The sequence below is a fragment of the Melozone crissalis genome, unplaced genomic scaffold (genome assembly GCF_028551555.1).
Source record: "Melozone crissalis strain CALT ecotype California unplaced genomic scaffold, PUWL_Pcris_2 ptg000023l_1, whole genome shotgun sequence".
Taxonomy (NCBI): Eukaryota; Metazoa; Chordata; class Aves; order Passeriformes; family Passerellidae; genus Melozone; species Melozone crissalis.
This window is the reverse complement of record NW_026535801.1, coordinates 13492612-13519382: the sequence shown is the minus strand read 5'-3', so window position 1 is coordinate 13519382 and position 26771 is coordinate 13492612. Positions and strand designations below refer to the sequence as shown.

Genomic DNA, 26771 nt, shown 5'->3' with positions numbered 1-26771 from the left:
CTATTTGCAGACCATGATTTTATAGGTCAGCAAATCTTTTTTTTTTCCTGCTGAATGTCAAAAAACTTGCAAGGTCAGGCGATCTCATTCCAAAGAATATTCATCATTAACTCTGGATGTGGGTAGTTAATGAGCAGGGAGAAGAACCTGACCGAGATCACACAGTGTTGCCGAGATATTTGACAGAAAGTGAGGCCAGTCAGCTAATGCAGACTCGAGACAGTGATTTAGTATCAGTGATTAAAGTTGCTCTAAATCCTAAATGCTAGAGAAGAACCAGCAGCTTACTGCAGGAGGAAGTAAGGTGTAGTATTCCTGAGTTACTCTGGAAAGGAAAAAAGTGCACAACATTGCTGCAACAACTTGTGTAATCCTCATCGCTGGCTGGAGGAAGTCAGCTCCTTGAAGAGGAGGTTGGGGGTGGGAAGCAGACTGCATCAAAATCACCGGTGTGGTATTTTGAGAATAAGTTGCATTTTTCTGTCCTCTGTGCTAAGAAGAAAGAATATTTTAGGTAACTCCCATGAAAATGCTGAAGAACTTGAAAGAGCCACTGAGATGAAGGAAAAAGAAGCTGCATTGTAAGTTTGGTGTCACAAATGCAGTTAAACTTCATTCCTGGAGAATGCCACAGCTTTGGCTTGCAGCCTTACACTCTGCTCTTGCTTGTTCTTTGCTCTGCTGAAAACAATGCTTGGCTTTGATGAGGGCTAACCTAAAGGAAAAAGCTCCCTGCTTTTCTCTGTGCAAATAGTCCCTGATATTTCTGTTTCTGTGCTTGTTGCTGTTTTTAATGGAAGATGTACAGCCTCAGTAATTTTATAATTCTTTAATATCACGTGCTTTAGTATCACGCAGTGTCTTTAGTGTCATGCAGTGTGTACGTTGCAAAAAGAAGTAGCCAATGGCTTTCTCAATGCATTCACTTGGATTAACATTTTCATGTATCTGCTTAATGGTTTTTTTAAAAAAAATCCCCTTTATTATATAATGGCCTTACATTCACTCCAGATTACAGGCTAGGCAAGGAAGTACTAATAACAAAATGACAGTATCTTGATGGTATAAGAGAAAGTGGCAAGAGCTAGAAAGAGCAAAAGAGATCTTTTGAAAAACATTATTGAAAAAAAAACCAATGACAAGAATATGTTAATGTAACTTAATTAAATCTTTTTTCTCCAGCCTGCCCTAGTGCATGTTTGGAGACTGATGGTTTGATATCTGAGTTTTTGTGTGAGGAGTAGCAGTTCTAGGCTGTTTATGTCATGTGCACAGAAGCTTTCAGGTTTTGTAACAGAAAATCAATTTTGTAATCTAGAGTAACCACAAGAGTTAGGATGAAGATCTTTTCCATGAAGTTGATCTTCAAAGACAAGTGGGGATTTTCTGTTTAAAAACATGGTGAATGTGAGGAGCTATTGGTGAGAAGTGATTTGCTGCTCAAAGTACAGGATTCACTGCCAGTTTTCAGTGCCACTTCCAGCTGCAGCGAGGGATGAGCTGTTAAACCTTGTGAGCCCACATTTACCCAGTGAATTGTCCACAGGTGTCTCGAGTTCCTTCTGCAGAACGATGCCAACCCCTCCATCCAGGACAAGGAGGGCTACAACACCGTGCACTACGCGGCTGCCTACGGGCACCGGCAGTGCCTGGAGCTGGTGAGTGCCTGCCTTGGGGCTTCCCTGTCTGCTGGTCGGGAATGTGCCTGTGCCAGGATGGGCAACTCCCCCCATGGCCACTACTGGGGCTCTTTGGATAGTAAGAAATCCGTAGAAACCTGAAATATGGGGCAGTAAACACAAATATTTGCACCCAGATGTATCTTAAAAGTATGTTTATCTTGATAATCAAGTCCTAATTCCAAAACCTGGTGCTTAAGGGTTGTCTTTGAGTGGAGTTTATGTATGCACAAATTAATTTTAAGTGTGATCAAAATACTCCCAGTGTATGCCTAAGTGCCAGGAGTAAGGGACAGTTCCTGGTAAATGACAGTGAATGTGCCTGATCCACCTGGCACTTTGTCTGACCTGCATATTGAGAGAGTAAATAACTTTTTCTTCATACCTGCAGTTCCTTTTTTGTCTCTGGCACAACAATGGCAACACTGATAAAGTTACCATAATCAAGATCAATCAACCTTATATGCAAAGCAGCTGAGAATTTTGGGGTTTTTTTGAATTTTTTTTAATTCCTTTTTTAATATTCTGGGTCTGAGTGATTAGTAATTGCATCTTCTAAGATGCCAACAATTTTTAGCCAAACATTGGATTTGGGAAATGTATAGAATGGATTTATAGATGTATCTGACTTGTTAAAGTGTCATTAAGGTGAGAGTTAACTGTTTTATATACAGGATGATCCAAAATTATATATATTATATTATTACTATATACATTATATAGGCTATATAATAGTATATATTGCATATAAATCGACTTTCATTGCTTCCAAAAACTAAGCTCCAATTGGAAAATTGTATAGCTATTTATGCTTTAGTGAGAACACTGTGTGTTGTTTAGTGTTACGTGTTGTTTGGTTCTCTCTTTCTGTGTTGAAGAGTCAAGTATTTGGTTATTGAGAAGGAGCTCTGCACAGCACATGCTGCTTTCACACCACACGTGCCACAACAGGAAAATGCTGCAGCTGGTTCCAGCGGCTTGGAAACCTGGGGCAGTAGCTCTGCCAGGGCAGGCCTGGGGCAGAATTCCAGGTGGGGTGTTGAGCTTTTTTAGCTCCCACCTGCAAGCATGTATATTTAGGACACTTTAAATAGCACTGCTCCTTGTTGCCTGTGGCAGTGAGTTTGGCCTTGCCTTCTCCTGGCACTGATCTCTGGTGCCTGTGGGGCTGGAGGGGCAGCATCTTCACTGGGGATTCTCTTTCAGCCTCCCTGTCAGTCCCTGTGTGCTGTGAGGCACAGACTGGGCGCAGAGCAAGGCCCCCTCTCTTCTCTTGTGCTTGTGGCTGGGCACATTTTCTGCACATCTCAGTTGCAGGCAATGGTCTGCTGTCAAATCCTGGCATTGCTTAGGCTGGGCAGACAGAAGGAAGAGCTGGGAATGCAGTGCGTGTCAGAGGTGTTGGGTTTTCTTTTAATCTGGTGGGCCAGAGACAGCTGTGCAGCAAATGTTCTGTATTCAGGCAGAAAAACTCCAAGTTCTTCCCTGACAGTCTTCCTGTATTTGTGACTAAAGCTGCTGTATGGAAAACCAAGGTCAAGCATCATTTACAGAGTTAGAGTCACACAGCTGTTCTGTGTACAGTGGTGAAAAACAACTGCCACAAATTTGAGTCCTCTGCATGCACAGGATCAGTGTTTTGTGCTGGGGTGCCAGGATTTTTCCATTTGGGGAACCAGGATTTTTCCATTGGTGTTTGGAGGGTAACAGGCATGCCATTTTCTCTCTGGAATACAAAGGGTAAATGTGTCAGAAAGCATTTGTGCTCATCCAGCAGCAGGACCAGGATCTGTCATCTTTGCACCCACTGGCAGAAGAAGCTGACTCAGTTTTTTTTTGTCATGAGTTACCAGGTCCTGAGTTTAACAACTTTACATTTGATAACTCTAACTAGTTGATACAGGCACCACCATTACACTGATTTCTTTGCTATGCTGGGATTCAGGATAAAAGGCAAAAGGGCTGAAAGCAAAGTCAGGTGGGATTATGTAAATAAACCATTATTTTTCAGTGCCATATTAGCTGTTATTTTACTATTTTATTCCCTGGGTGAATGTTTTTGTTTATTATTGATAGCTGATCAATGAAAATATCTAGGAATTATCTTGCCTAGAACAAGACAGTTCTTTATGGGCCTAAAACTTGTGAGAGGAAAGAGTTCATCTAAAATATGGAGCTTTAATTGTGGTCAAACTAAGTCAAGATGGGTGCAACAATAATCTTGTTTTTCTATGAATCATGATTACTAGTATTTCTCTACATACACAATACCTGACTTCAGCAAAATGTTAGGGAATTATTTTGGTGTTCCAGAATATGCCAAGTTTGTAAAAGACCTTGTAAGATTATTTTTTATTTGCCTTCCCCCCTCCCCCACAGTTTTTTAGTAGGTATTTAAGAGAACTTCTTTCTAAAGAAATGTTCACTTTTAAAAGTAGGCCCACAGAAAAAGGTGTGTTATGCAGTGGAGTTTCCTTCACTGGGCAATTTGGTCTGTGCTCTAAGCACCACAGTTTGTCAGCATTATAAAATATTTACACATTTGAATGCAGTTAGGGAAGGACTGGTTTATCTATAGAAACATGTTTTCATTCTTTGACTTTTGTGTTTCCCATGAGTCCAATACCTTGGATGGAACTTAGCTACATTTCTTTGTGGGGAGGTATTGGGAGAAATAAGGATTAAGAGTGAAAAGGTCATATCTTTGACCCAAACCAAATTTATGTTCTGTGTGTTCAACCACAGAGCTCAACAGGAGAAGCTTTTTCCTGGAGGACCTTTAGGTTGTCTGGAACATTAGTGGGGTAGTTGCCCTGCAATGAATGATGTGGTGTTGCTAAAAGAGAAGAGTGGAAGCTGATTCCTCAGCTGTCTCTCCATCAGTAGGGAGCCATTCATAGAGGCTGAATGGTGGGCATGTGTGCTTGCAAGCCACTGGAACTCCCACCTGCCTTCCTGCTTCCAGAAATAACCTCAGGTTTGTTTAGGCTGGGGCTGACTTTGCTGTTGGCAGTCAGTGACACTGGTCATCACTGCTACCTCGTATTTTAGTGCTGATCCCATCACCAAACTCCTTTGAAAAAAGGAAAAATATTGTGGGGTTTTTTACATTGAAATGATCTCTTATCACAAGAGCTTTATTGGTGTAAAAAGAGTGGAATTTAAATTGTAATTTCACATTAGAATTCTACCTGGAGAGACAGTCAAGCACTTTGTGCTGATAAAACCAGGTTTCTGTGCAATGCTAGACCAAACAGAATGAAATGCCTGTCTCCTCCAGTGAAATCTCTTCTCTGACTGTAAGAAATTATGGGTACTTTTTCTTTTAACCTGCTCTTCTCTTTATTCCATCAGCAAAGGTGATTCCCTCTTTGACTAACAGAAATGGAATTGTCACAGGGGCTAAATCATTTAAGAACGGGAGGAGAGCATGGTTTAACCAAAAGCTGTGCCCAGAAGAAAAGGCAAATCCCTCTGTGTGTGCTGGGGAGCAGGGGCTGAGGGAGGTGTGTGGCCAGCACACACTGGGAATGGAGAGCTGCGGAGCACCTTTATCAGAGCAGCTCTGCACTGCAAGGCAGATAAGCCACGCCTTCAGACACTTGGCTCCTTAACCTGGGGAGAAATTGCAATCACTGACTCCATAAATCTCCAGTGTGGCTGCTGCTAATTACCTGTCTCCTACCAACACAAATGTGTTCATTCATCCATCTGAGAGCAGGACCTGGTAATTACTGATAAGTGACTCACAGCAGGGCTGGGATAGGTGGTAAAAAGCTTTTTCCACATGGGGTTCTGGCTCCAGTGCTCGTCCAGTGGCAGCCCCTGGACCTCCTTCTGACCCAGATCTCTTTATTCAGGGGAAACAACCTGGGTTTTCTCCTTCATGGTTGCCTGTCTGTCTCCACAACCAACACCCTCTTTCTTAAAGGGATCATGTTGTCTGAGCCAGGGGCAGCAGTGTTTTGTGTGAGGAATTACTTTCTACCTGTGTCTATGAGAGCTTTTCCATGTGGAGCAGAGAAGCACAAAGTCATTAACTTAAGTGGTTCTGAAAAGGAGAACAACTTAGGAACTTAATGCTCAAAAAGAACTTTAATACACCTAATTTGTCTGTCAGTTGTAGAATCCCCCAAATCACAGTAGACTGATTTAATTGGTTGAGCTTTGATGTCAGCATTTGTGCAATATGTGCCTAGACCCACTGTTTAAATAATCAGTAGGAGCCCATATAGGCTAGATACACTGATATAAGTTAGTTTATAGAAGTGCAATTTGTCTTAGATTTTACGTTTTGGAAAGCAGATAATTTGGATTCTAAAAATGTTTTCTAAAAAGCTAATGCTGCTTAGGAAATCAACAAGGGCAGGAATTTACTGTTTGCCCTGGCACCCTGCTGGCACTTTGCCTTTTAGGATAGAGTATTGCTTAGCATCTCTGGGGTTTATTTTCTGTCTCTCTGACACATCTTGTCTTTTTTAGTCTGTGTTTTTATTTTCCTGGGGTGGAGAAGCAAGACACCCTTTTGACAGAGAACAGCAAGGCCACTGCAGAACTTCAGGAGACATTTTTCCTTCAGTTAGGAAAGAGATTGTGGACTTCTGCCATTCCCTGAAATACCTTTCTGTGTATCTGTGTGTGTGGTGTTTAAATGTTATATGTGAAGAATATCTGGCTCCCTCAAATCTACTGAATCCAAAGAAAAGGACATTTGATCAAGGCATATTGCATTGCATTAGAGTATTAGGCTCTCAGAGCTGTGGTCACTGGGATTTTAGGGGTGCAGTCAGGTTTATTTATCCAAGGCAAGATGTTTGCCTGCATGAGCAGACTTTTAAACAGAAACTGTCACTGGTTTATTGGTATTTGTAGGTTTGCAAAGCAATCTCACTTCATTAAGCAAAGCCTCCCACTGTGTGTGTGTGTATTATATATCTGTTGATCTGTGTTTTGTCAATTGAGGAGATGGATCTTAAACACTGTCATTATTCTCCCCTCTTCCTTCCTGCCTTATGAATTAATGTACCTGATATCCATCCACAGTGGCTGTGGTGTCATTGCTCCAGGAGTATTTCTGCTGGGTGTGGACAGTGCAGGAATGGGACACACAGGCTCGGGTCCATGGTCCTGTTCATGCGCTGCTTGCAATGCAGTTATTGTACAGGAAAAATAAACCAAGAAACATTTTCAGATTACCATTACACTTGGGTGTTTCTGTCTTTAATTATTCTCATTCTAATTGACATTTTTAATTAGATTGGAAGCAAAACTCCCTTGGATATAGTGAGTAAATGAAAAGCGATTGCATGTTGTGTATCTTTATTTCAACTTCTTAGTATTTTGCAAATCCTTGTATTCACTCTGGTGAAGCCTGAGGAAGAAGAATCACAACTCTTAACCAGCATGCCATGTACTTGAAGCAATTGCATGTGTGCTGCTTCTGCTTCCATTGGAATTCCTTCTTCCTGCTGCTTGCAGGCTCCAGCTTTGCTCAAGGCTTTTGCTTCTCCTCAGTCAGTCTCAGGGGCTGTGAGGCCAGTGCACGTACCTGGCTGGCATGACACTTCCCTGGATGTTAAAGTAACCTTGCATTTGGCAATGTGAAATGGAACCACACTTGGCTGTTTTCTGGAAGTTTGTGGCCAATTTTAAAGTGTTTTGGAGAGGAAATGTAAATTACGTGGCTTCAAGCGAGCTTGAATTTAAAAAGTACTTGTGTGTGTTTCAGAGTAGAGGCTCAAATGAGAGGAGAGTAGCAAAAATAACACTGAAATGCACATTTTAAAAATAGACTGTCACTGTATTTCACCAGTCCTCAAGTTTTCTATCTAAAGAGGAAACGTTTAATAATTTCTCTAAATATAAGCCCTCCTATACCTTTTGCACACCTGTATGATTTTGCAAAAGAGAGTCCTTAAAGCAAACTGTGAGGTTTTACAGAACCTCTGAGGTAGAATTTCTGGCCAGAAAGAAACATGATATATGGGATTTGAGTGTGACAGTCCCAGGTTCAGATCTCTGCTCTGACTGACAAAGGAATTGGACTTCTACATCCCGAGGAGTAACCCACACATTATGCAGGCTGGTGCTGGGGGTGAGCTCTCACTCTCATTTGGAGCTGTTCTGCATTGTTTAAACACTCATTGGGTGACAATCACCTGTCCCTATGAGCCACTGAGTATGGCACTCCTGTGGCTTAACATGAAATGATTTTGTATGGAGGGGAAGAGCTCCCAGGGAAGATCAGATCCCCAGCTGAGAACAGCCCAGGGCCTGGAGGCTGCTCGAGTTTCAGACTTAGATATGTTTAAAGCCCTGAACAGTGTTCTCTGACATGCCAGGTAAGTGTCCTGTTTGCATGGTGGTGACTGCTCTGCTGGGTATTGAATAGTTAAACTTTGTACTGGAGTACTTGCACAGAGCTACTCACACATCTCTTCAGGCTCACCCTGAGCTCTGGTGAAAATACTTCTCGCTTAATTTAACTTCACTCATATCTGTGCATGTGAGTGAAATTGATGCCAGTACTGATGAATTGGATTTTTAAAGCCTGATCTTAGGAAAGCATCAGCACTAGGTTAAGAGGCACATTGGTTTTAACCTGATCAAATTAAACTAATTTGATCGTGTTTATTTCTGAAAATGGAGAGAGCTTACAGGATTGCTCGTTCCCCTGAGGATATATTTGTGCCACTTCACCTTTGAATTTTTCATCAATTAGGAATAATTCTGAGATTTTTAAAATGTACTTCCCTGATTAGAGATAAAGTAGTGAAGAGGTTCATTTTACTGCTCTTTTCTGTATCATCAGAAACAACTGATGAGGGTTTTCAATCTTGTCCTGGCTACTTGCTGGAAAAGCCTTTATTTAAAAAAAGCTGCTGGTGGCATGTTTTCCCAGAGCAGAGACAATTATCTGTTCCAATTTATCAGGACATATGAGGTGCAAAGTGACACCTAGCTCATATATTTGTATTCAATTCTGAAAGTGACATTAAAAATCGTGACCAGTAGCCACTTCTGAATGACCTTGTGAGTGATCAGCAGCATCACTGCAGAATTCCAACTATTTCTTTTGTCTTTATTGCCTTTTGATCAGCTCTTCACATGTGTGGATATATCTGAACAGTGTTAGATGAATAACTTTTCAGAGTAAAGGCCATTTTTAGAATATACACAGCCAATCTAATGCTTTGCCATTTTACAATTGGCGTGAATGGCACCAAACTGCAGGGGCTCACCAGCAGTACTGCCAGGGTGTGTGTTGGGATGTCAAAGCTGCTTTAATAAACAGTAAAACTCTCAAAGAAAAGTCCCTTTAACTTCAGTGCCAGGTAGCACAAACCTGGGACATACCTATTGGGAGTGCACTGCAGTGGCTGTGCCTGGAGGTGCCTGTGCATGATGGCTTGGACAGATTCACACATTCTGTTCTCTTGGAAGGTCTGAGATAGTTCCATAGTTCCCATTGTTTCATTGTCTATGGCTTGGACTTTCTTTTGACTCTTGCTTTGAAAAGTGCAGCTTAAACCTTTTATGCATGATGAAAGTATTATCACTTTTTCTGCTTTATGGTAATTTTAAATTACTGACATGCTCCATGAAGCTGCTTTTTTTTTGTTTTTTTAATACCAGAGCTGAATTTTAGCATATATTATGAGGACAATCATAGGAAGTATCCTGACTCATTAACTGGCATATCTGAATGCCCCAAAAATGAAGGGGGGAGCCCACACTGTATCCTGCTATAGAGTAATTTATTATAACCACAGAATAAAATCAGGCAGTAAATCCTCTTATGCCTGTAAATACCCTTGCTGCACAAATGAAATGGTGTGAACTGTAAAAGTTATTCATCTTCATGCTGAACTGGGGAAGAGAAGAGAGTTTATAATAGTAACCTTGTAGTGCTGTTAGTTTGTAAGACTAGAACTGAATAATTGATGTTTTATCTTAGTCTGCATCTCCCAAAGCATTCATGTTCCTGAGTCTGAAGAAGACTTCACAAGGTTACTTGCAGTATTAAATGATGCTGTCACAGGAAGTGAAAGGATCATGCTGGGGATTCCCAAGAGGCAGAAAGAGAAGAAGGATGCCCTTCTCTTCAGAAAGGTTCTGACCTGCCCACAGGGAAGAGCCCCTCTCATGCGGGGTCTTAGCAGATTTCTGACATCCATCTGAAATCTGTGGCAGTCAACACAGAGAAATGCAATCTGCTACAAGGCAAACTTTTAAATCTCAAAAAAATAGAAATGCAGTATGCTGGGACATTGTCCAGTCAGCCCCCAGTAACCATAAACTGTTGGCAATTCATGCTTATTTGTGTGTCTTTGGTGAAGTGCAGCTCCACAGGCAGGGATGGATTGCAGCACAGCAGACATGCTGGGACTGCTCTGTGAGCTCTGTGGGATTTAAGCTTCCATGGCTGCCAGAATAAATGAATCTCAATGATAAATTTACCTTTTTAAAAACAGATGCAACTATGGATAGCTTCTTCCAAGTATAATGGAGCTAGAGTCCCCGAAGGACTCACTGTTCTATGTGTTATTATAGCAAATACATGTAATTTACTATAAAAGCATCCTTAGAACCATGGAAACACTGGTAAAACTGGAGGATTTCTTGGTGACTTGGACTTGGTATTTTTTATCTCTTTCTACATTACATTTATCATTCAAGTGACCTAATTGTTAAAAACCAATGCTTGACTAGGAATGCCAAAAACATTATTAGTGCTGTGTCTTTTATCTTCTCTTCTCTTTCTCCTTTATAATTTCTCCTCTTGCAGTGTATGGCTCTGTTTCTGAAAGCTTCCAGGTTTGCCATCAAATTCTTGTTTGCACTTGACTTTCTGATGAAGATATTCAGCCTTATGACTAATAAGCTCATTAAGCCTGGTCTGCTTTGACTAAGCCATGGAGATGCCTTTTGTGAGGGGCTCTCCAATCCCACAATTTGTGCCTTTAGAGCCTTAATTTTGTCAATTTTCTCTGTGGTTTTTTTCATCTGTTTGAAAGGCAATTATCTGCCTTGTTCCTGGAGACTTTTGGAGCCTTCTGACAGGTGAAGGGAAGTATTTACTTATTATGATTTTGATCCTGGAATTTCAGCATGGTGATGATAAATATAATTAAAAATTATTAAATTAGTCTGCTGTGCTGGCCTCATGGACACAGACCAAAGGCCAGTATCAGGTAGGCAGGGGAACAGGCTTAGTGCTTGGCTTTGTTTAGTGGGATTTTTTAGCTTGTTTACTCACTGGAGAAAATCAGATGCATTTGTGTATTCATAGCTGGCTACAGCTTCATCCTGTTCACAGCTCTCTTATATAAGAGAAGAACAGTGTTTTAACTGGAGGTGGTTCCACATGGCAGCACCAAATGAGTTTCTTAACTCTGCCCCAAACCTACCAAGAAACTGGTGGGAGGCTTGATTTTTTTTTTTTTCCTCTTAGCTGCAGGGAAGTGTTAAAATTTGCATTACCTGCTAATACACACACCTACCTGCTTATGATTTTTATCAACACATAGTCTTGACATATTGCTAGGCACAAAATATACAAGTAAATTAAATTGTTGCCTAATTTTCTAGCTTTTCCAGAGGATTCAGGATAAGAGATTAGTAACACCTTATGCATTATTAAGGCTAATTTTAATTGTAGACTAAGTTATTACACCAAAAGTTCAGGCCTAGATCATTGTTTAGGAATATGGCATCATCTTGCAGCACAGGCAAAACCCCCTGTAGCCTTTTGTGGTCTCTTTGGAGAATTTTCCATGTTGTCATAGCCTAAAATTGTCTAGATTGTAAAAAACCTGACATACTTTATTATTTTTCAGTCTTTTGATTAATTCCTTAGTGTCTAAAAAAAACCCCAGAAACCAAACCAGCCAACCAACCAAGTGAAAAACCTTGAAAAAGACTGAAAAATGTACTTCTAGCCTTAGAAAAATTCCAAGTCTGTTTTAGCTGACTGTCATGCTTTTATGCCTTTTATACAGCCTCCCATTGGTGATTTTCTGTAGAATGTTAATTTCCAATCCCAAAGGCTTTTGGAGACTAACTCTGAGTAATGATTAAGCAAAAGGCCAAGCACATGAGCAGTGCCACTCAGCAATTGTTGAATTGTCAGTAGTATTCTTAACACTGTGCATGATTTTCTTTGCAGCCTCAGCTGGATAAGTTGTCAGGGTTCATGTCCTGTTGTGGAGTGGTGCTTTTCCACAGCTCCTCCTTCTAGATGGATGGAAATGTCCTTGGTTTTAAGCTGTAAAATGAAGAGGATTATACAAATTTGTTACTAGATATCACTGGATGCTTGTAAGAGTTCAGGGACATGTTGCATTTTGGAAGACTGTCATTGCAGGAGCAGATTGTTCTTTCAGTCAATTTTATAATTTATCAGTGATTCACAGCTCAGTTATAATTATTCCCAGTGCTAATTATGTGTCAGAATTACCCAAAACACTGTATCAGACATGGCTTGCACATGCTGTATAATCATGAAACTGAGCTTTCTCCAATGTAAATTTACTGAGGGCTCTATTCCACAAATCCATTGTTTTAAGGGCTCCTTTCTCACCCAAGCATGGCCCAGGATTTCATGGAAACTAATTAATCAGGGTAAGGATGTTCATGACAAGATTTTAAGCTGGTTTTATTGCTTTACCCTGTGCAGAAAAGCTTGAAAATACTTTGCAATCCTTCAATAATTACTGTGGCCAAAATGCATCTTTGCTGATTTATAGATTTATAGCCCATGAAAATTTATCCTGTCTCATGTAAAAATGTTTTAAGACTTTATTTTTTTTCTTCCCAGCTTCTGGAAAAAACCAACAATATATTTGAGGAATCTGATTCTGCAGCTACAAAAAGTCCTTTGCATTTAGCTGTAAGTACGAGATGTGTAAAGCATTTGATCAGTATCTCCTAGAATAGTTCCTTAATCTCTGTCTTTGAAGCAAGTTTAATTGTGGGCTTGTTTTGAAAAAGGTGGGAAGGGATGTAACAAACCCAGGTTCTGGGCTGGAATCGTTAGTTAAATTTTAGGCAGTTGAAGCTCTTGGCTCTTCCTGACTCTAACACTTGGGTAGGAAGATGACACAGACACTGAAGTGAAATTAAATGGAAATTCACACTTGTATTTAGAACTAGGTTATAAATATGTGGCCAAAGCTTGAGCCTAGGCTTTGCTCATGGAATGAGATTCTCTGATGTTCTGGTGGAGAGGTGCAGTGCAAAAAAAATGTTTGGTACACAGCAGGGTGTGGGACAGGATCCAGTAGAGGTGGCCTCAGAAATAACAACTTCTTCCCTGTCCCAAGAGCTCAAGGTTCATGATTCCTCTTCCCAGTTCCCTTGTGCACAATCACAGAATAGCTGGGGTTGTTGTGGTTGACATGGACCTCTGGAGATCGAGTCCCACCTCTGTGGTAAAAGTAGAATCAGCTAGAGCAGATATTTTCAGGGCTGTGCCCCATCACATTTCGAATGTCTTTAGGCATGGAGAGTTCACATCTTCAACTCTGATAACACTAACTATACAAGTGGGTGTAAATAAAAAGGATGCTCTGAGTATGACAGTGGAGGAGAGGAGGGCAGGCCCTATAAAGCTGAACAAAACCTTTCCAATTTCTGGCACTATCCACTGGGGTTTTGCAATGCCACCCCTGTTTGTGCTGTTGGCCCCAGGGTGGCTGTAGGTCTGGGAGTGCATCTGCCTGTCCACTGTAGTTGTTCTACCAAATGATCCTGCTGGCAGGAATTCTCTGTGAAGCATCAGCTGTAAACAGCAGGTCAAGTTTGTGTTTATATTTGCACAAAAATCTGGTTTGGGAATTGCTTTTGTTTAGTTGGAGACCAGCACATGTGTTGAATTCAGCACCAGTCAGGTGATAATCCATGGAGCTCTCTAGTGAATCTGGTTTTTGAAGCAAATGTTTTCCTGTCAGATACATGTAGCATGTAAAAAATGAATTGCTGATTGACCTGTGCTGGCTTGGCAAATTATTGCCTGAAATTTCCTCACTTTGGGTTGTACTAGAAGGTTAGAGCAAATCAAGAATCATAATTTCTTTTCCTAAACTCTAGGAATTTTTTAATTTCTTGGGTACAATGTAATTTGGAAAAATCCTTTCAGGCTGAAGAGAGAGTCATAAGGAATCGATAAAACTGATTTCTGTTGTCTTTAGGAGACATTGAAAGGGCTGGATTTTATTCAGAATTTATGGGAAAGGTCTTTGAAAGATGGAATTGTGTCCTTTACATGACACATTTCATAATTCTAGGCCTATAATGGTCATCATCAAGCTCTGGAGGTGCTTCTGCAGTCTCTGGTGGATCTGGATATCAAGGATGACAAGGGACGCACTGCTCTGGACTTGGCTGCATTCAGAGGACATGCAGAGTGTGTGGAAGCTCTCATCAGCCAGGGTGCTTCTGTCACTGTAAAGGACAATGTCACCAAAAGGACCCCCCTCCATGCCTCAGGTGAGTGGGATCTTATGCTGCCCCTGTGGTATGAACCCTCCCAACTGAAGCAGGTACATTTACTTACCTGCTGTTGCTATGCACACTTCTTCTAAAGGGAAGAACATTCCCACATGTCCTGAGGAGTGATACTTCTTTGCTGATGTTGTACATTTAAACCATTTTTCTACTGTTTCATTCATCTTTTTCTCCTCTACCCCTGTGGTTCAGTCCTCCCTCATACAGAATCCCATATTTTTGCATACCACTACTGCTCTGCCCTTACCTGCTTGCCCCTCTCTGTCACCACCTACTCTTCAGGAGGTGTGATGTTTCCCTCATGACACCTTCTCCTGCTGCTTCTTCAGCCAAATAATCAAGGGAGGAGGGAACACTTGCCTCGCTGCTTCTCCTTTGGAAGAAATGTTGAAAAATAAATGTGGGCTCTGATTGGCAATGAAAATGTTCTGGTGTTCAAAACTTGCACCCATTGCAGTGGCAGCACCACAGAAATTCACCCCCCTCTTTCAGGCTCCTCCTCCTGAGCCAGCCTGCAAACTTGCACTTGCTGGCAGCCTGCTCCTTTCCTCATGTGTGGGGTGTTAATTATGTAACATGCAAAATGAGCTGGGAAATGTAGACTTTGTCACTGATTTGAAGGTTATTATTTGACAGGTACCTGTCAGGTAAATATGGAGAGGTGCCAAAGGGAATGTGTCTCCTGTGCTGTTCCAGGAGGGGCTCCGTGCAGGGTAGCAGTGGCCTCTAGTGGGAAGGAAAATTAATACCACGTGGATAATTCATTCAGGACCAGACTTAATTGTCTTTTTAATCTTGCTGAAATGCATATATATTCTGTAGTATCAGTTTATTCTCTGTGTGTGATCATGTTAGTGCAACCTCGAAACATGAGGTCAAATAGACTTAGCAATTTTGTCTGCAGTACTGAAGGAAATGCTCATGATAGACCCACGCTGCATACTAAAAATGCTTCCTGTCTGCTTAAACTTTGCACCAGAACTCAGCACATTTCTCCCCATGATAAATACTGATGGTTTGATTAATTGAAATCAATATTAGTGCTACCAGAAAACTAAGCTGTGGTAGTCAAGAGCTTTCCCTGTAGTTACTTCAAACATATCTTGGGATGTGATGTGAACAAGGTGTGACTTGGTCTGGAACGTCATCACTACAGCAAAGATTTGCATTTATTTAAAAATGTGGTTAGAGTGACGTAAGTTTCCAGCTATCACAACTGAACTGTAAAGGTTCTTCAGTACTAAAGGTTCTTCAGTGAATGGTAACAAAGCCATATTTTTGTTAGCAGCTCTGACTTAAAATACTAATCTGTTGAATAAATCGAGTACATTTGTTGAATAGAAGATGTTATTTTAATACACACCTTTCTTACCTTCACATAATTTCAGATTGTGTTCCCCCCACCCCCTTTTAATTTGTTTTTGTTTGAATCACCACCATCACTGTAGTATTGAGTACCTTCCACATGCAACAAGTGGGAAGCTTCATTGCAGACTTTTCTGGTGCATTATGCCTTTTGCTTCTCAGACTGAAAAAAAATTCCCAGGAGTATAAATAAATTGTTCTTTAAATTTGCAGTGAAGCAAAATAAGTCAGATAGATATGTCATAAAAACAAACACATATACAAAAAGTCCAACCATGAAAAAAGGCAAAAAATCCTACCCAGGAATAAGGCACAAAAGGGAACATGTACCTGGAGCAGAATGGAAAGTAATGCACAGATGGGTTGAGTATTTGAACTCTTTAGTAAAGGAGATTCACCACTGGCATGAATTTGAAAGCTTTCAAATGTGAGTTAAGTGCACTTCAGGTAAATATTCATTAAGACAACGTTTAGAACCCTTCACTCAAAAGCTCTGTAGAGTTCTGTGGAAATGATCTCTGGAGTAAAGCTCCTGCTTTACCACCCCCTGCTCCAGGCATCCCCCTGCAGGATGCCCATTTCCATGTTTCCAGGGAAGCACTTTGGTGAGGAGTGTTGGAGCAAGGCTGGTGCCACCTGCTGGGAGCTGCTGCACGTTCCGAGTCCGTGCTGCAGGTGTGCGAGGTCAGCGGGTGCCTCCTGAGAAATCCAGCAGAATTCTGGCTGCATTATTCCCCGGAGTGCCAGCGTGCATCTGCACACACAGAATGAGCACTTGCTCGTGCTGCACTGGGAAGAAACAAGAAGAAAGTGTGTGTCCATCCCCTTAAACTTGTCTGCCCTCATTGCTCCTCATTACACCGGCACAGTTGCTGAGCACTGAGCTCAGGAGGCCTCAGTGGTGGACTGGATGACAGAATTCTGCATGTTTGTGTCAGTAAAGGGATTTGTGACTTGAGAACTCACACTAATTAAGTGTTTCTTTTTTCTGACTGTCCCCATGAAGTAACAGATTTCCTCTGGCCTCATAATATGGAGAATTTCTTTTGCCCAAATGATATGTTCCCTGTGTCATTTTATTACCACCAGCCTCTCCTCTGGCTAGCCTGGGGAATCCATTGCAAGTGTTCCCCTGGTGTTAGTGTTGTGGGTCTGTTGGCAAAACTAATGTTCCCTGCAGGGTCTGTAATGCTTAGCAATCACTGGGTCAGCTCCTAGGAGTTTCTGGGAGAATCTGTTCTAAAACTCATTTACCAAAATAATTTTCACACATCTTTGTGAACAAATTATGATTTCTCTTCTTCCTGATGGGAGAAAGAACAGACCTTTATTTCCCCACCTCAAGCCAGTGAATCACCAGCCCTGCAGAACTGTTTACATGTTATCTATATGTCATTACTTAGTGGTAAATAACTAAAAATGCCTTTTATTTTTCTGGGTGTAAATCAAGTAGGATTATTTTTGGATGAGTAATTTGAATGTGATGATGTGCACCGGTTTCTCTGCCAGCATGATGTGACATAGGTGGTGTCCAAGGGTTTTGCCTCAGCCCACAGGGTGTAGGCAGTGTGAATGCATGACTTGCTGTAATAAGAACACAACGTGTATCCACTGAGCACAGGAATTGTTTTTCAAAGAAGAAAATATCTGTCTCTTCATCCCATGAAAGTCTGAAGCCTTAAAGGCAGCTGACACACAGATGGGATTCAGTGTCAGGCCCTACAGAATGTAGAGACTCAAAGCTGTTTCCTAGCAGCAATGGGTTACATAAAAAAACCCAAAAAAAACCAAAACCCAAAAAAACCCCCCAAAATATCCTCCCCCAGCAAAAACTCCAAACACCACTAAACCCAAATGTTTTGATAAGTCTCTTTTTGATAAAATGGATAATCTCAAAGGGAATTTTAGTCTCTGGTGTTACGTGCTTTTATGAATTTGACATTTGTATCATTGGTCATTCTTTATGGATTTCTTTTTTTTCCTAGCAGCACTGAAGTACTCACTTGTACAGTGCACATAAAATTAAGGAGCCTTGACAATGTACTTCCTACTGTGTTCCAGCCCTGAGCACAGAAAGCATTGCCTGCCTGCTCAGTCTGGGGGATTTTGAAATGCTGTCTGCTTTAGTAGAAATCTTCTCAGAAGAGAATATCACAATTTCTGTTTTACTCATTTGGGATTTTTGTATCTAAGAGAACAAGTACTCATCTTCATGAGGTTAAGGGAAAAACAGCTCACCATTTCACTGGCACAAATTAAATAAAAATTGGGCGAATGTTGACCTGTTATATGGTGGAGTATTTTCCTTGTTTATAAGGGCATTTCTTATCCCTAAGCATTCCATGAAATGAAACACAGTTTTTTTCCTTTACAGTCATTAATGGCCATACACCTTGTTTACGGTTGTTGCTGGAGGTGGCAGACAACCCTGATGTGACAGACGCCAAAGGACAGTAAGTTTTCTTTGGGGGCTTTTTTTTTCAGCTCTGTAATTCAAACAGCATCTCATATTTCTCACAAAAAAGTACTTACTTGAAATACTGTATTTCCTGCACCTCTCCTCATAGAATTTGGCAGAGATTACAAAGTACACATTCAGTTGATGTAAGCCATGTGGAAAGGACCAATCATTAATCTTAGCCTCTGCTTCATACTTTGCACAGTCTTTTATAGATGTTGTGGGCCAGATTCAATAAAAACTGAACAGGCTCCTGAGATGTTTCTATAAAGTCTTCTTCTTTCTAAAACATTGCTATTCTAGGGTTTATTTGGTGCATTAGACTGGTGCAGTAGGACACAGTGTTTATTTGAGGTGACACATGCATCTGAGATGTTCCTACAAAAGCTTCACCGCTTCCTAAATGGCAGTTATAGAGGGAAAATAAGATATATTTTTAAAGTGAAAATGTGAATGGTTTAAGAAACTCATCTGGGGTGTCTGGAACATATAATGTTGTACATATAACGTCTGCACATTTAATTTTAAATGCTATTAGTCTGCCTAGAAACAGATGGAGAATAGATCTCTTTCAGAAACAAATGAAAGACATGTTAGTCTAAATTTTAGCTTGAATATTTCCCTCATGTCCCTTCATCCTCTTTAAGCAAATGTGCAGCATTTGCAAAAGAAATACTTTGGGTCATTGTCATCTTGGTAACTAGCAAGGACATGCATTCACAAGACTTGGTATTGTAAAACTCTTGTGTCACTGGAGGTGACAGTAATTCTAGGTTATTAAGAGAACAGATTGTCTTGAATGGTGTTGCTCTGTAAACTGCTTACAAGTGGGCTTGTTACTATTTCAGTCCTGGCAGTTGGTTGTTAAACGTCTCAATAATTTCATACTAAAGGTTTTCACTTGGGTGTCATATATGGGTATGGGGAAAAGAAGTGGGTTCATGGGTAGGAGTGGCAAGAAATGCAGGGCTTCCTGATTTCTCTGTGTAAGTTAGCAGGGACAAATAGTATCCCATTTTATAGCTCTGACTGCTCTGGTTTTCTTTTCTTTCCCTAGAACTCCATTAATGCTTGCAGTGGCATATGGGCACATTGATGCTGTTTCTTTATTACTTGAAAAAGAAGCATCTGTAGATGCAGCTGATCTCCTGGGATGCACAGCTTTACATCGAGGGGTGACTTAATTTTTATAATCCTTTATTATTTGTTTTACTGTGACTACAACTCGCTTAGAAGTAGAGGGATGTTTAAATCTAGAGAACACTGTAAATGACTGGAAACATGACCAAGCATAATCAATGAGATATAAAGCAAGACAGATCTGCTCTTAGTAATGCTTTGCTTTTATTTCACATTTGTGTTAATTAGTAATGATTAGACCACTTTTTTTTTTCCTTTAGACACTTTGCAATAGTAGTCATTATTCTTGTAACTGACCAGCTTAAGAATTCTGAAAATAATTTATTTGAAAGAACTGGTCAGTAGTTACTTTCATTTTTCTTGGAATGGTGCAAGTAAGTCCTGTAAGTTTTTGCTAGGCAGATATAATATTTTCTAATCCAGCTTGACTAAGCTGACTTTCCTAGCTAAGTCTAGCTTCCTACCCAATGTGGAGCTGATGCAAGGAATGACATTTATGCAGAACTTTATGGTAACTGCACAGAGCAGTTCAGCAGGTGAGCAAAGGGGCTCTCATCTCTGCCTGCTGAATCCCATCCACACATTTCATGTTCACGGGTGTCAATCACATTCCATATTTCCGGGGCAAGAATCTGTGTTACATCAACCTCTGTACTCCTTTCTTTGTTGCCAGATCATGACTGGGCATGAAGAATGTGTTCAGATGCTGTTAGAGAAAGAAGTCTCCATTTTGTGTAAGGATGCCAGAGGCAGGACCCCTCTGCACTTTGCAGCAGCTCGGGGTCACGCCACGTGGCTGAGCGAGTTACTGCAGGTGGCACTGGCCGAGGAGGACTGCAGCCTCAAGGACAACCAGGGCTACACACCCCTGCACTGGGCTTCCTACAATGGTGAGGCTCTGCTGGGGCTGCTGCCCAGGTCAGCTTGGGGACATCTCCTGGAGCTTGAAATGAAGAGGCAAATTACCCCTGTGTGCTGCCTGTATTAGCATTTGCTGTGTGCACCCTTCAGTTCGTAGCTCCCAGGGACTTTGAGGCTCGTCTGCTCCAAGTCACAAGAAGCCAGGATGAAATTCTGGGTTTATTCATGTCCATGCTGAAATTGATTTCTGTGTGACCAGGAATGCTCCTTTGAGCTCTTGGTGCAAGAGACCATGTGAATAGATGGATATTCTGAACTGAACCAATTATTCTAAAATGGATAATCTGAACTTGTTGCTTGATATAAGGATAAAGCTTCTCAGTATTGACATTTAAGCTTTGGATGTAATGCAACGTACACGACATCACATTAAAAAGAGCTTTTTTGCTTTCCTTTTTTCTTAATAAATGCTAATATTAGCCCAGATCTCTCTTGCTGCTGCCATAAAATTTAAAAATCCTCTGATTTATGACGTAAGAGCTTATATACACATCATGTTCAATTTTGATCTTAAAAGTTTTAGATTCCAACCTGTGTAAGCCTAATATGAATTAAGTGAACTACCTGCTTTGTGCAACACTGTGAAATATCTGCTCTTTCACAGGTCATGAAAACTGCATAGAGGTACTATTGGAACAAAAACTTTTCCACAAGTTCTATGGTAATAGCTTCTCTCCATTGCACTGTGCTGTGTAAGTAGAAATCTCCAGGAACAACTGAGTGTTGCTTTAGGATATGTCTGCAGAAAGTAGCAGTATGAGAATAAAGCAAGCTTTTTTGGAAATTATTTGCATGAGCAAATGATTTTAAAGCTGATCATTTGAAATAAAATTCTTTGTGGCTGAAACATAATATTTTAAATCAGAATTTCTACTAATAGCTTTGAAAAAAAATTCAGTATTCACTTTATTTTAAATGAGTATGCAATTTTCAAGACTAATAAAATGTGTGCAGTTTAAGCATGTGTGCAAATTTAAAACGAAAATAGCTTTTAATCCAATATGGAAGTGTGTTACCTATACTGTTTGTCTACTACTGTTTACTAAATGCTGTTCATTTTCATAAAGAAATGAGACAAATTAGCAAAACCCAGAAAAAGTGTTAATTGAACACATCCATCAAATCAAAGTACTAAATGTATGAGTTGGAAGAGATGTGGATTTCAGTACCTTAAACATTAGAATAAATCTCTCTTTATGTAAGTGTCTCTGACTGAGTGCGTTCCAGGCCCAGGGGTGTTTGACATACAGGCTAAGGATTTTAAGATATTAAGGGTTTAATCCTAGCTTTGTTCTGGACTTGGAAATTACCTTGGTGCATAGTGAATTAAGGATCAGCTTTGCTTTAGAGACTGAAATCCATCGTAGCAGATGTAGTTTGGTTAAATGGAGAAATTATGAATATGCAGAAGTGTGACTAAAAGCATTAAGACAAAGGCATATTAGGGTAACTTAGAAATAACCACTAAGAAATACTAATGGGAAATCAAGTAAACCAATATTGGAAAGTGAAAAAATACGTAGACATGGCCTTTTAAAAATGTATTTTCTTTGGCAGAATCAATGATCATGAAAACTGCGCATCACTACTCATCGGAGCCATCGACGCCAGCATTGTCAACTGTGAGGATGACAAAGGAAGGTAATGGTTCCTTGGACAGATTGCATCTCACGACTCCATTTAGTAATTTTCATAGTTCTTTCTGAACCTCTGGCACTAATCCTTAAGATTTGTCATGCTGACTCTTTCAGACAGCAGTTTACACCACAGCACAGCTAAAAGGTGTCTCACTTGAAGCAAGAATATGAAGTATTCAATGTCAGAGTGCATATGAAAAAATATAAAAGTAATAGTATTTTGTTTGTTTAGAACAGCTATGGCTATAGGCTGTTTCCCTGGATCTGTTTTCTTTGCTAAATGTTAAAACACATTTATCTTTGCTAAATGGAGTGATACTAAGTACATACAGAAAAGTATTTCATTAATGGTTTCGACGTTATGTTGGCATTCTCAGGGCATACAGCTGAGAATATCTACCCAGGAAACGAAAACCATTACAGCAAGAGATGGGCATTCAGCCCAATCCGTCATTTGTCACATTGAGAATCTCCTCACCATATATGTATATATTTACTTAAAATTGCTAAAATTCTAAAAAGTGAACGCTTCTTGTTTTCTTTGATTAGAACAAATTTAATACCCTCAGTAATTACATAATTCTGTGAGGATAAGAGCACCTCACCTTTGCTGATAAGCAAAACAGAAGCAGCACTGAGCTGGGCTGTGTACGAACTATCTTTCATCGCTAGTAGTCACCCTTCTGACCCAAAATGCCAAAGAGCCACAGAGAATGAATTCCAATGTCTTTGTCTTATAGAAACTGATAACCTTCAAAGTGGATTGAACTCCTTCTGCCTTTTTATAGTACTGCAGTCACTTGTGGCTTGTTGCTGCAGTGTCTTTGACTACAATTCAAAATATTCAATTTTTAAAATAATGGATCTGTTCTTTTCCGATAGTTCTTCCCAACTGAGGCTTGCTAAAAAAAAAGGTAAAATCAGATTAATAGGGACGAGGGATTGTACTGCTTTTCATGTCACACAATATGCTCTATTAAAATAAATAGGCTGAGATTCTTCACAGTGTCATATCTCCATACTATCATATCCACCTTTGGAGACTGGCAATATTATTTAACTTACTTCAGCTGCTGCTACTACAGCCTTCTTATCAAATTCGAGTTATCACCATAGGGAAAAGCCCTAAAACCTCTTGCACGTGGAGGTTTTTGGGGAGCTGGGGCTGTTGCCCCTCTGTAGCTGTGTGGGTGTTGCTCCCCAGGACTCCCCTGCACGCCGCAGCCTTTGCTGACCACGTGGAGTGCCTGCAGCTGCTGCTGAGCCACAGCGCGCGGGTGAACGCGGCCGACCGCGCGGGCAGGACACCGCTCATGATGGCAGCGCACGGCGGGCACCTGGGCGCCGTCGGTGAGTGACTGCTGCCCTGGCCCTGCCCTCTGTCCTGCGCTTCTGCCCCACAGGGGAACCCTGGCAAAACTCAGCAAGGAAAATAGCTTGTGTGCATAACATCCTTCTGCGGGAAGATAGCTTTTCATCCATTAAAAATACTACTTCTCTGCAGTCTTGGCAAACATGTGTAATAACAATTTTGAGTCTTTCTTCCTCCCAAGAGCACGAGGGCAGTAGTAATTCTGTTCTCCTTTACTTCCTTGATTTTGAGGAGCAGTAAAGCTGCATGTATGAAAAAGATTATGTAAGCTTTTCCATCCTGTTTTATAGGAAGCCCCTTTCTTGAAAAGGCAGCTATCAGCAGCTGCTTTTTCCAGGCTAGACTATGTGCCACAGGCACACTGACTGGGGGCCTTATGGGCTTTGCAGAACTCCCTTTTCTCTGGCTTCAACAGCACAGCTGCGCCCCAAGTTCTTTATATTCCCTTAGTCCTCTCAAAGCAGGATTTACAGTCATTCTGAGGCAGAAGTGATTCAGGCTAAAACTGCTGATCTGCAAATAGGGAAGTTCATAAATAAGATGGATATATGTATGACAGTTTGGGGCACCACAAACAAGCTGTTAGCTCTGCATTTGTCTGCTGATTAACTGCACTAGATTAGTCTGTTCTCATTCACTAATTTCATTATTATAAGGCTTACATCATATAAAGACTTAATTAATTAGCCTCTATGCACATGTATATTGAAATAGTAATTTTTTCCTCTCTTTTGACATGTTCATCTTCCCATTGGGTTTGTTCATTGATTCCTACTCTATACCTCAGACTTTTTGGTGAACATTGCCAAGGCTGACCTGACATTAAAAGATAAGGAGTTGAATACATCTTTGCACTTGGCTAGCAGTAAAGTAAGTCAAACACACCTCTCTGTGCTTTTATTCTCATCAGTCCATATGAATGTATGTGTGTGTTTATGCTCCCAAGGTTTTTTCTGCAGTGGAAATGTGGTGGTCACAGTTGTGGTGAGGAAGAGAAAGTTGTTCCAGGCTTTTTCTCTTGTCTGTTTTAAAATGTTGTCTATTGAGAAACAGGAATGGCTCTTATGACAGCTGAAACATAAGTAAGTGACACTACAAGAAGTAAAGGAAACCCTTTAAGGCTTTACCAGATAATCTCACTGTAAAACAGCCTAACAGGTACAATAATAAAGAAAAATAAAATTATTTTTCATTTATATGAAAGGAGACCAAAATTTTCCCCTAACAAAGCAGGAGTAAAACCAGAGATATTGATTAGATGGATGATGGTGTCTCTTCCTAAGCCTTCTTCCTCTTAATTCCAATTTCTACTGCTATTTCTGCAAGAAAATATGCACAGAGGATTCCCTTTCCTTTTGCTCCTACCCACAGATTGGATTCCAGTGTGATCATATTACTCCAGTTTCTGCAGACACATGAGCCTTGCTGAATTCTCAAGGTCCTTCAGGCAGCTCTTCCCCTGCCAGGACTGTAGGCTCAGCACAACTTGCGGTGCAGAAACAGGATCAGAAATAAGGCCTGGATCTGTATTATTCCCAAAGTTCCTTTGTTAGAGCTCTCTGACACTGAAGAGGTTTTCTAGCAGCTTATTAATAATACAGAAAGGCATTTAAAGACCCACAGAGTGTGGTGTTCGTTTCTGAGATGAAAGCATTCTCTGTCACTGTGCAGTTCTGATAAATCATCCACTGAATGTTCACTCAAGAGAAAACAGCATCCTCTGAAAGCTGAGGAAGTGAATTCATATTTAATGAATGCAGGGTTGAAAGACAGGTGAATGTCTACATTTCTAAATGTGCTAAAGCATCCCATTTGTAGTGGTTCACAAATGGTATTTTAAGACTCGCTTAGTTCACCTTCTACACAGGCTTACTGAGCAGCATCTTTTGTATTTCAAGTTGAGTTATTAAATTTCACTTTTATTATGTAACATTTCTTTTTGCCTCAATTTCAAACTCCTCAGCAAATTAACACTTTTGGGTTTTTTCCCTGACTACAGGGTCATGAAAAATGTGCCTTGTTAATACTTGACAAGATCCAAGAACAGAGCCTTATTAATGCAAAAAATAATGCATTGCAGACGTAAGTATAGCCTGATCCTCTCAAATTCAGCTGATTTACCAGAATATTCCAGCTTACCATTTCAAATTCATGTCTCAGATTACTTAATAGAACAGTAAAGTTAATTTCTGATTTTTTGGAATGCTTTCCCTTGAAAAAGACCCAAATTGTATCGCACTCTCACTTTTAATTTTGATTCTGTTTGTGCCATTTCTATGCATGATCTGGTTGAAAAATTATACAAGGTTATTTATTTAAAGATTATATCAAAATGTCTGTTAATAATGTGAACATGTAAGTATATATCTGGCATTTTCTAGTGAACTTCACCCTAAATTTAAAAAAATTATTTAGACTTACTTAGGCTTAAGGTGGTACATTTAGTTCTCTGAAGGTTTTTTAGGTGATATTTTATGTGCAACTTCTGTCCATAGCATATGTCATCAGCTGCAACTGGTTATTGGCATGGGGGAATCCCACCACAGGAGATCCAACCATGAGTTCAGGTGGCAGATCACCTAGAGCTTGCAGATGAATTTATTCCGTCTTAGCCCTGTTTTCCCCTTCTTCCAACTTGAAAATGTTTTTCCTGTCCTGCTAGCTGTCCCCAAACCAGAGCATTGGGTGTTGGGCCAGGAAAGGAGCAAACCAAAGGCTATTTTTTATTTCCAGCTGTTCTGCAGTAGCAGAGATTAGCAATTGAGTATTCAAGGATAAAAACGCAATACAATGATATTGAACAGCCTGTAGCAGCCAGAATTAAGGACAGAACACAGGTGTTTTTCAGTCTTGGATTCCTTTTAAACATCAATTATGTGCTGCAAACAGTGCAAAAATGAGAAAGACTTTTAAATAAAGTCTTTAGGCTGGAAAATATTAAGCCATCTTTGTGTGCTTGCACAAAAGAAATCTTGTTTAATAGATGTGGAACATGTCAATTGTTTCAAAGGCTGCAATAAAATTTAGTGTCTACGATACAATTGTAATGATCCAAGGAAGGAAACCATTCTCTTTCACATGCTCAGTATGCTTTGAGCATTGCCTAACTTTGTGTAGAAAATCTGTTGTAAACTAAAGTTGAATTTAGTTGTTATGTTTTTGTAGACCTCTTCATATTGCTGCACGAAATGGCCTAAAGATGGTGGTTGAAGAGTTGCTGGCCAAAGGGGCCTGTGTCCTGGCAGTAGATGAAAATGGTAAGTAAATGATACACTATGACAGTCTTCAGTGGGAGCCAACAGGTAATTTTACAACAGACTGAAGCAATAGACTTAAAAAGTGATGATAGACTTCATTGATGCTTTTATCCTTCCAAGAACAGACAATGAGTTGTGTGAGTACCTATTAAAAAGAAGAAAATTAAAAGATACTCTTTCTTTAGTATAAGAATCTACTTTAAACATCACAGTGGTCCCTTTTACTGTTCATTTTGCATGTACTGTCAACAGCTAGTCTTTTTTAATGCCTGAGTGCAGTGGTAACTTGAATTTCCTAAACATGCAAGTGGCACCGGATAATTCTGACGCCTTGCGGAAGAATTAAGGAATTTGCATTCAATCAGCGCATGTTTTAATGGGTAGGAAGAAAACCATCAACATGTGTTTGAGTGTGTCCCAGCTCATTCTGAGATC

General features: G+C 40.3%; 1 protein-coding gene across 10 annotated transcripts in view; it reads left to right on the top strand.

Moving 5' to 3' along the window:
• Positions 1 to 26771, top strand: part of ANKRD44 (ankyrin repeat domain 44) — a 131872-nt gene that overhangs the window by 98776 nt on the left and 6325 nt on the right. For 4 of the 10 annotated variants that reach the window (XM_054278479.1, XM_054278475.1, XM_054278478.1 and 1 more), the window contains exons 15-27: positions 501 to 581; positions 1547 to 1658; positions 12499 to 12570; positions 13967 to 14168; positions 17926 to 18004; positions 19067 to 19184; positions 19823 to 20039; positions 20675 to 20762; positions 21628 to 21711; positions 22912 to 23057; positions 23867 to 23949; positions 25079 to 25161; positions 26245 to 26336. In XM_054278479.1, coding sequence (XP_054134454.1) covers positions 501 to 581; positions 1547 to 1658; positions 12499 to 12570; positions 13967 to 14168; positions 17926 to 18004; positions 19067 to 19184; positions 19823 to 20039; positions 20675 to 20762; positions 21628 to 21711; positions 22912 to 23057; positions 23867 to 23949; positions 25079 to 25161; positions 26245 to 26336 — 1457 coding nt within the window. Of the gene's footprint in view, positions 1 to 497; positions 582 to 1546; positions 1659 to 6935; positions 6963 to 12498; positions 12571 to 13966; positions 14169 to 17925; positions 18005 to 19066; positions 19185 to 19822; positions 20040 to 20674; positions 20763 to 21627; positions 21712 to 22911; positions 23058 to 23866; positions 23950 to 25078; positions 25162 to 26244; positions 26337 to 26644; positions 26717 to 26771 lie in introns of all 10 variants that reach the window. The other 6 variants (XM_054278474.1, XM_054278476.1, XM_054278469.1 and 3 more) reach the window with 4 other exon arrangements.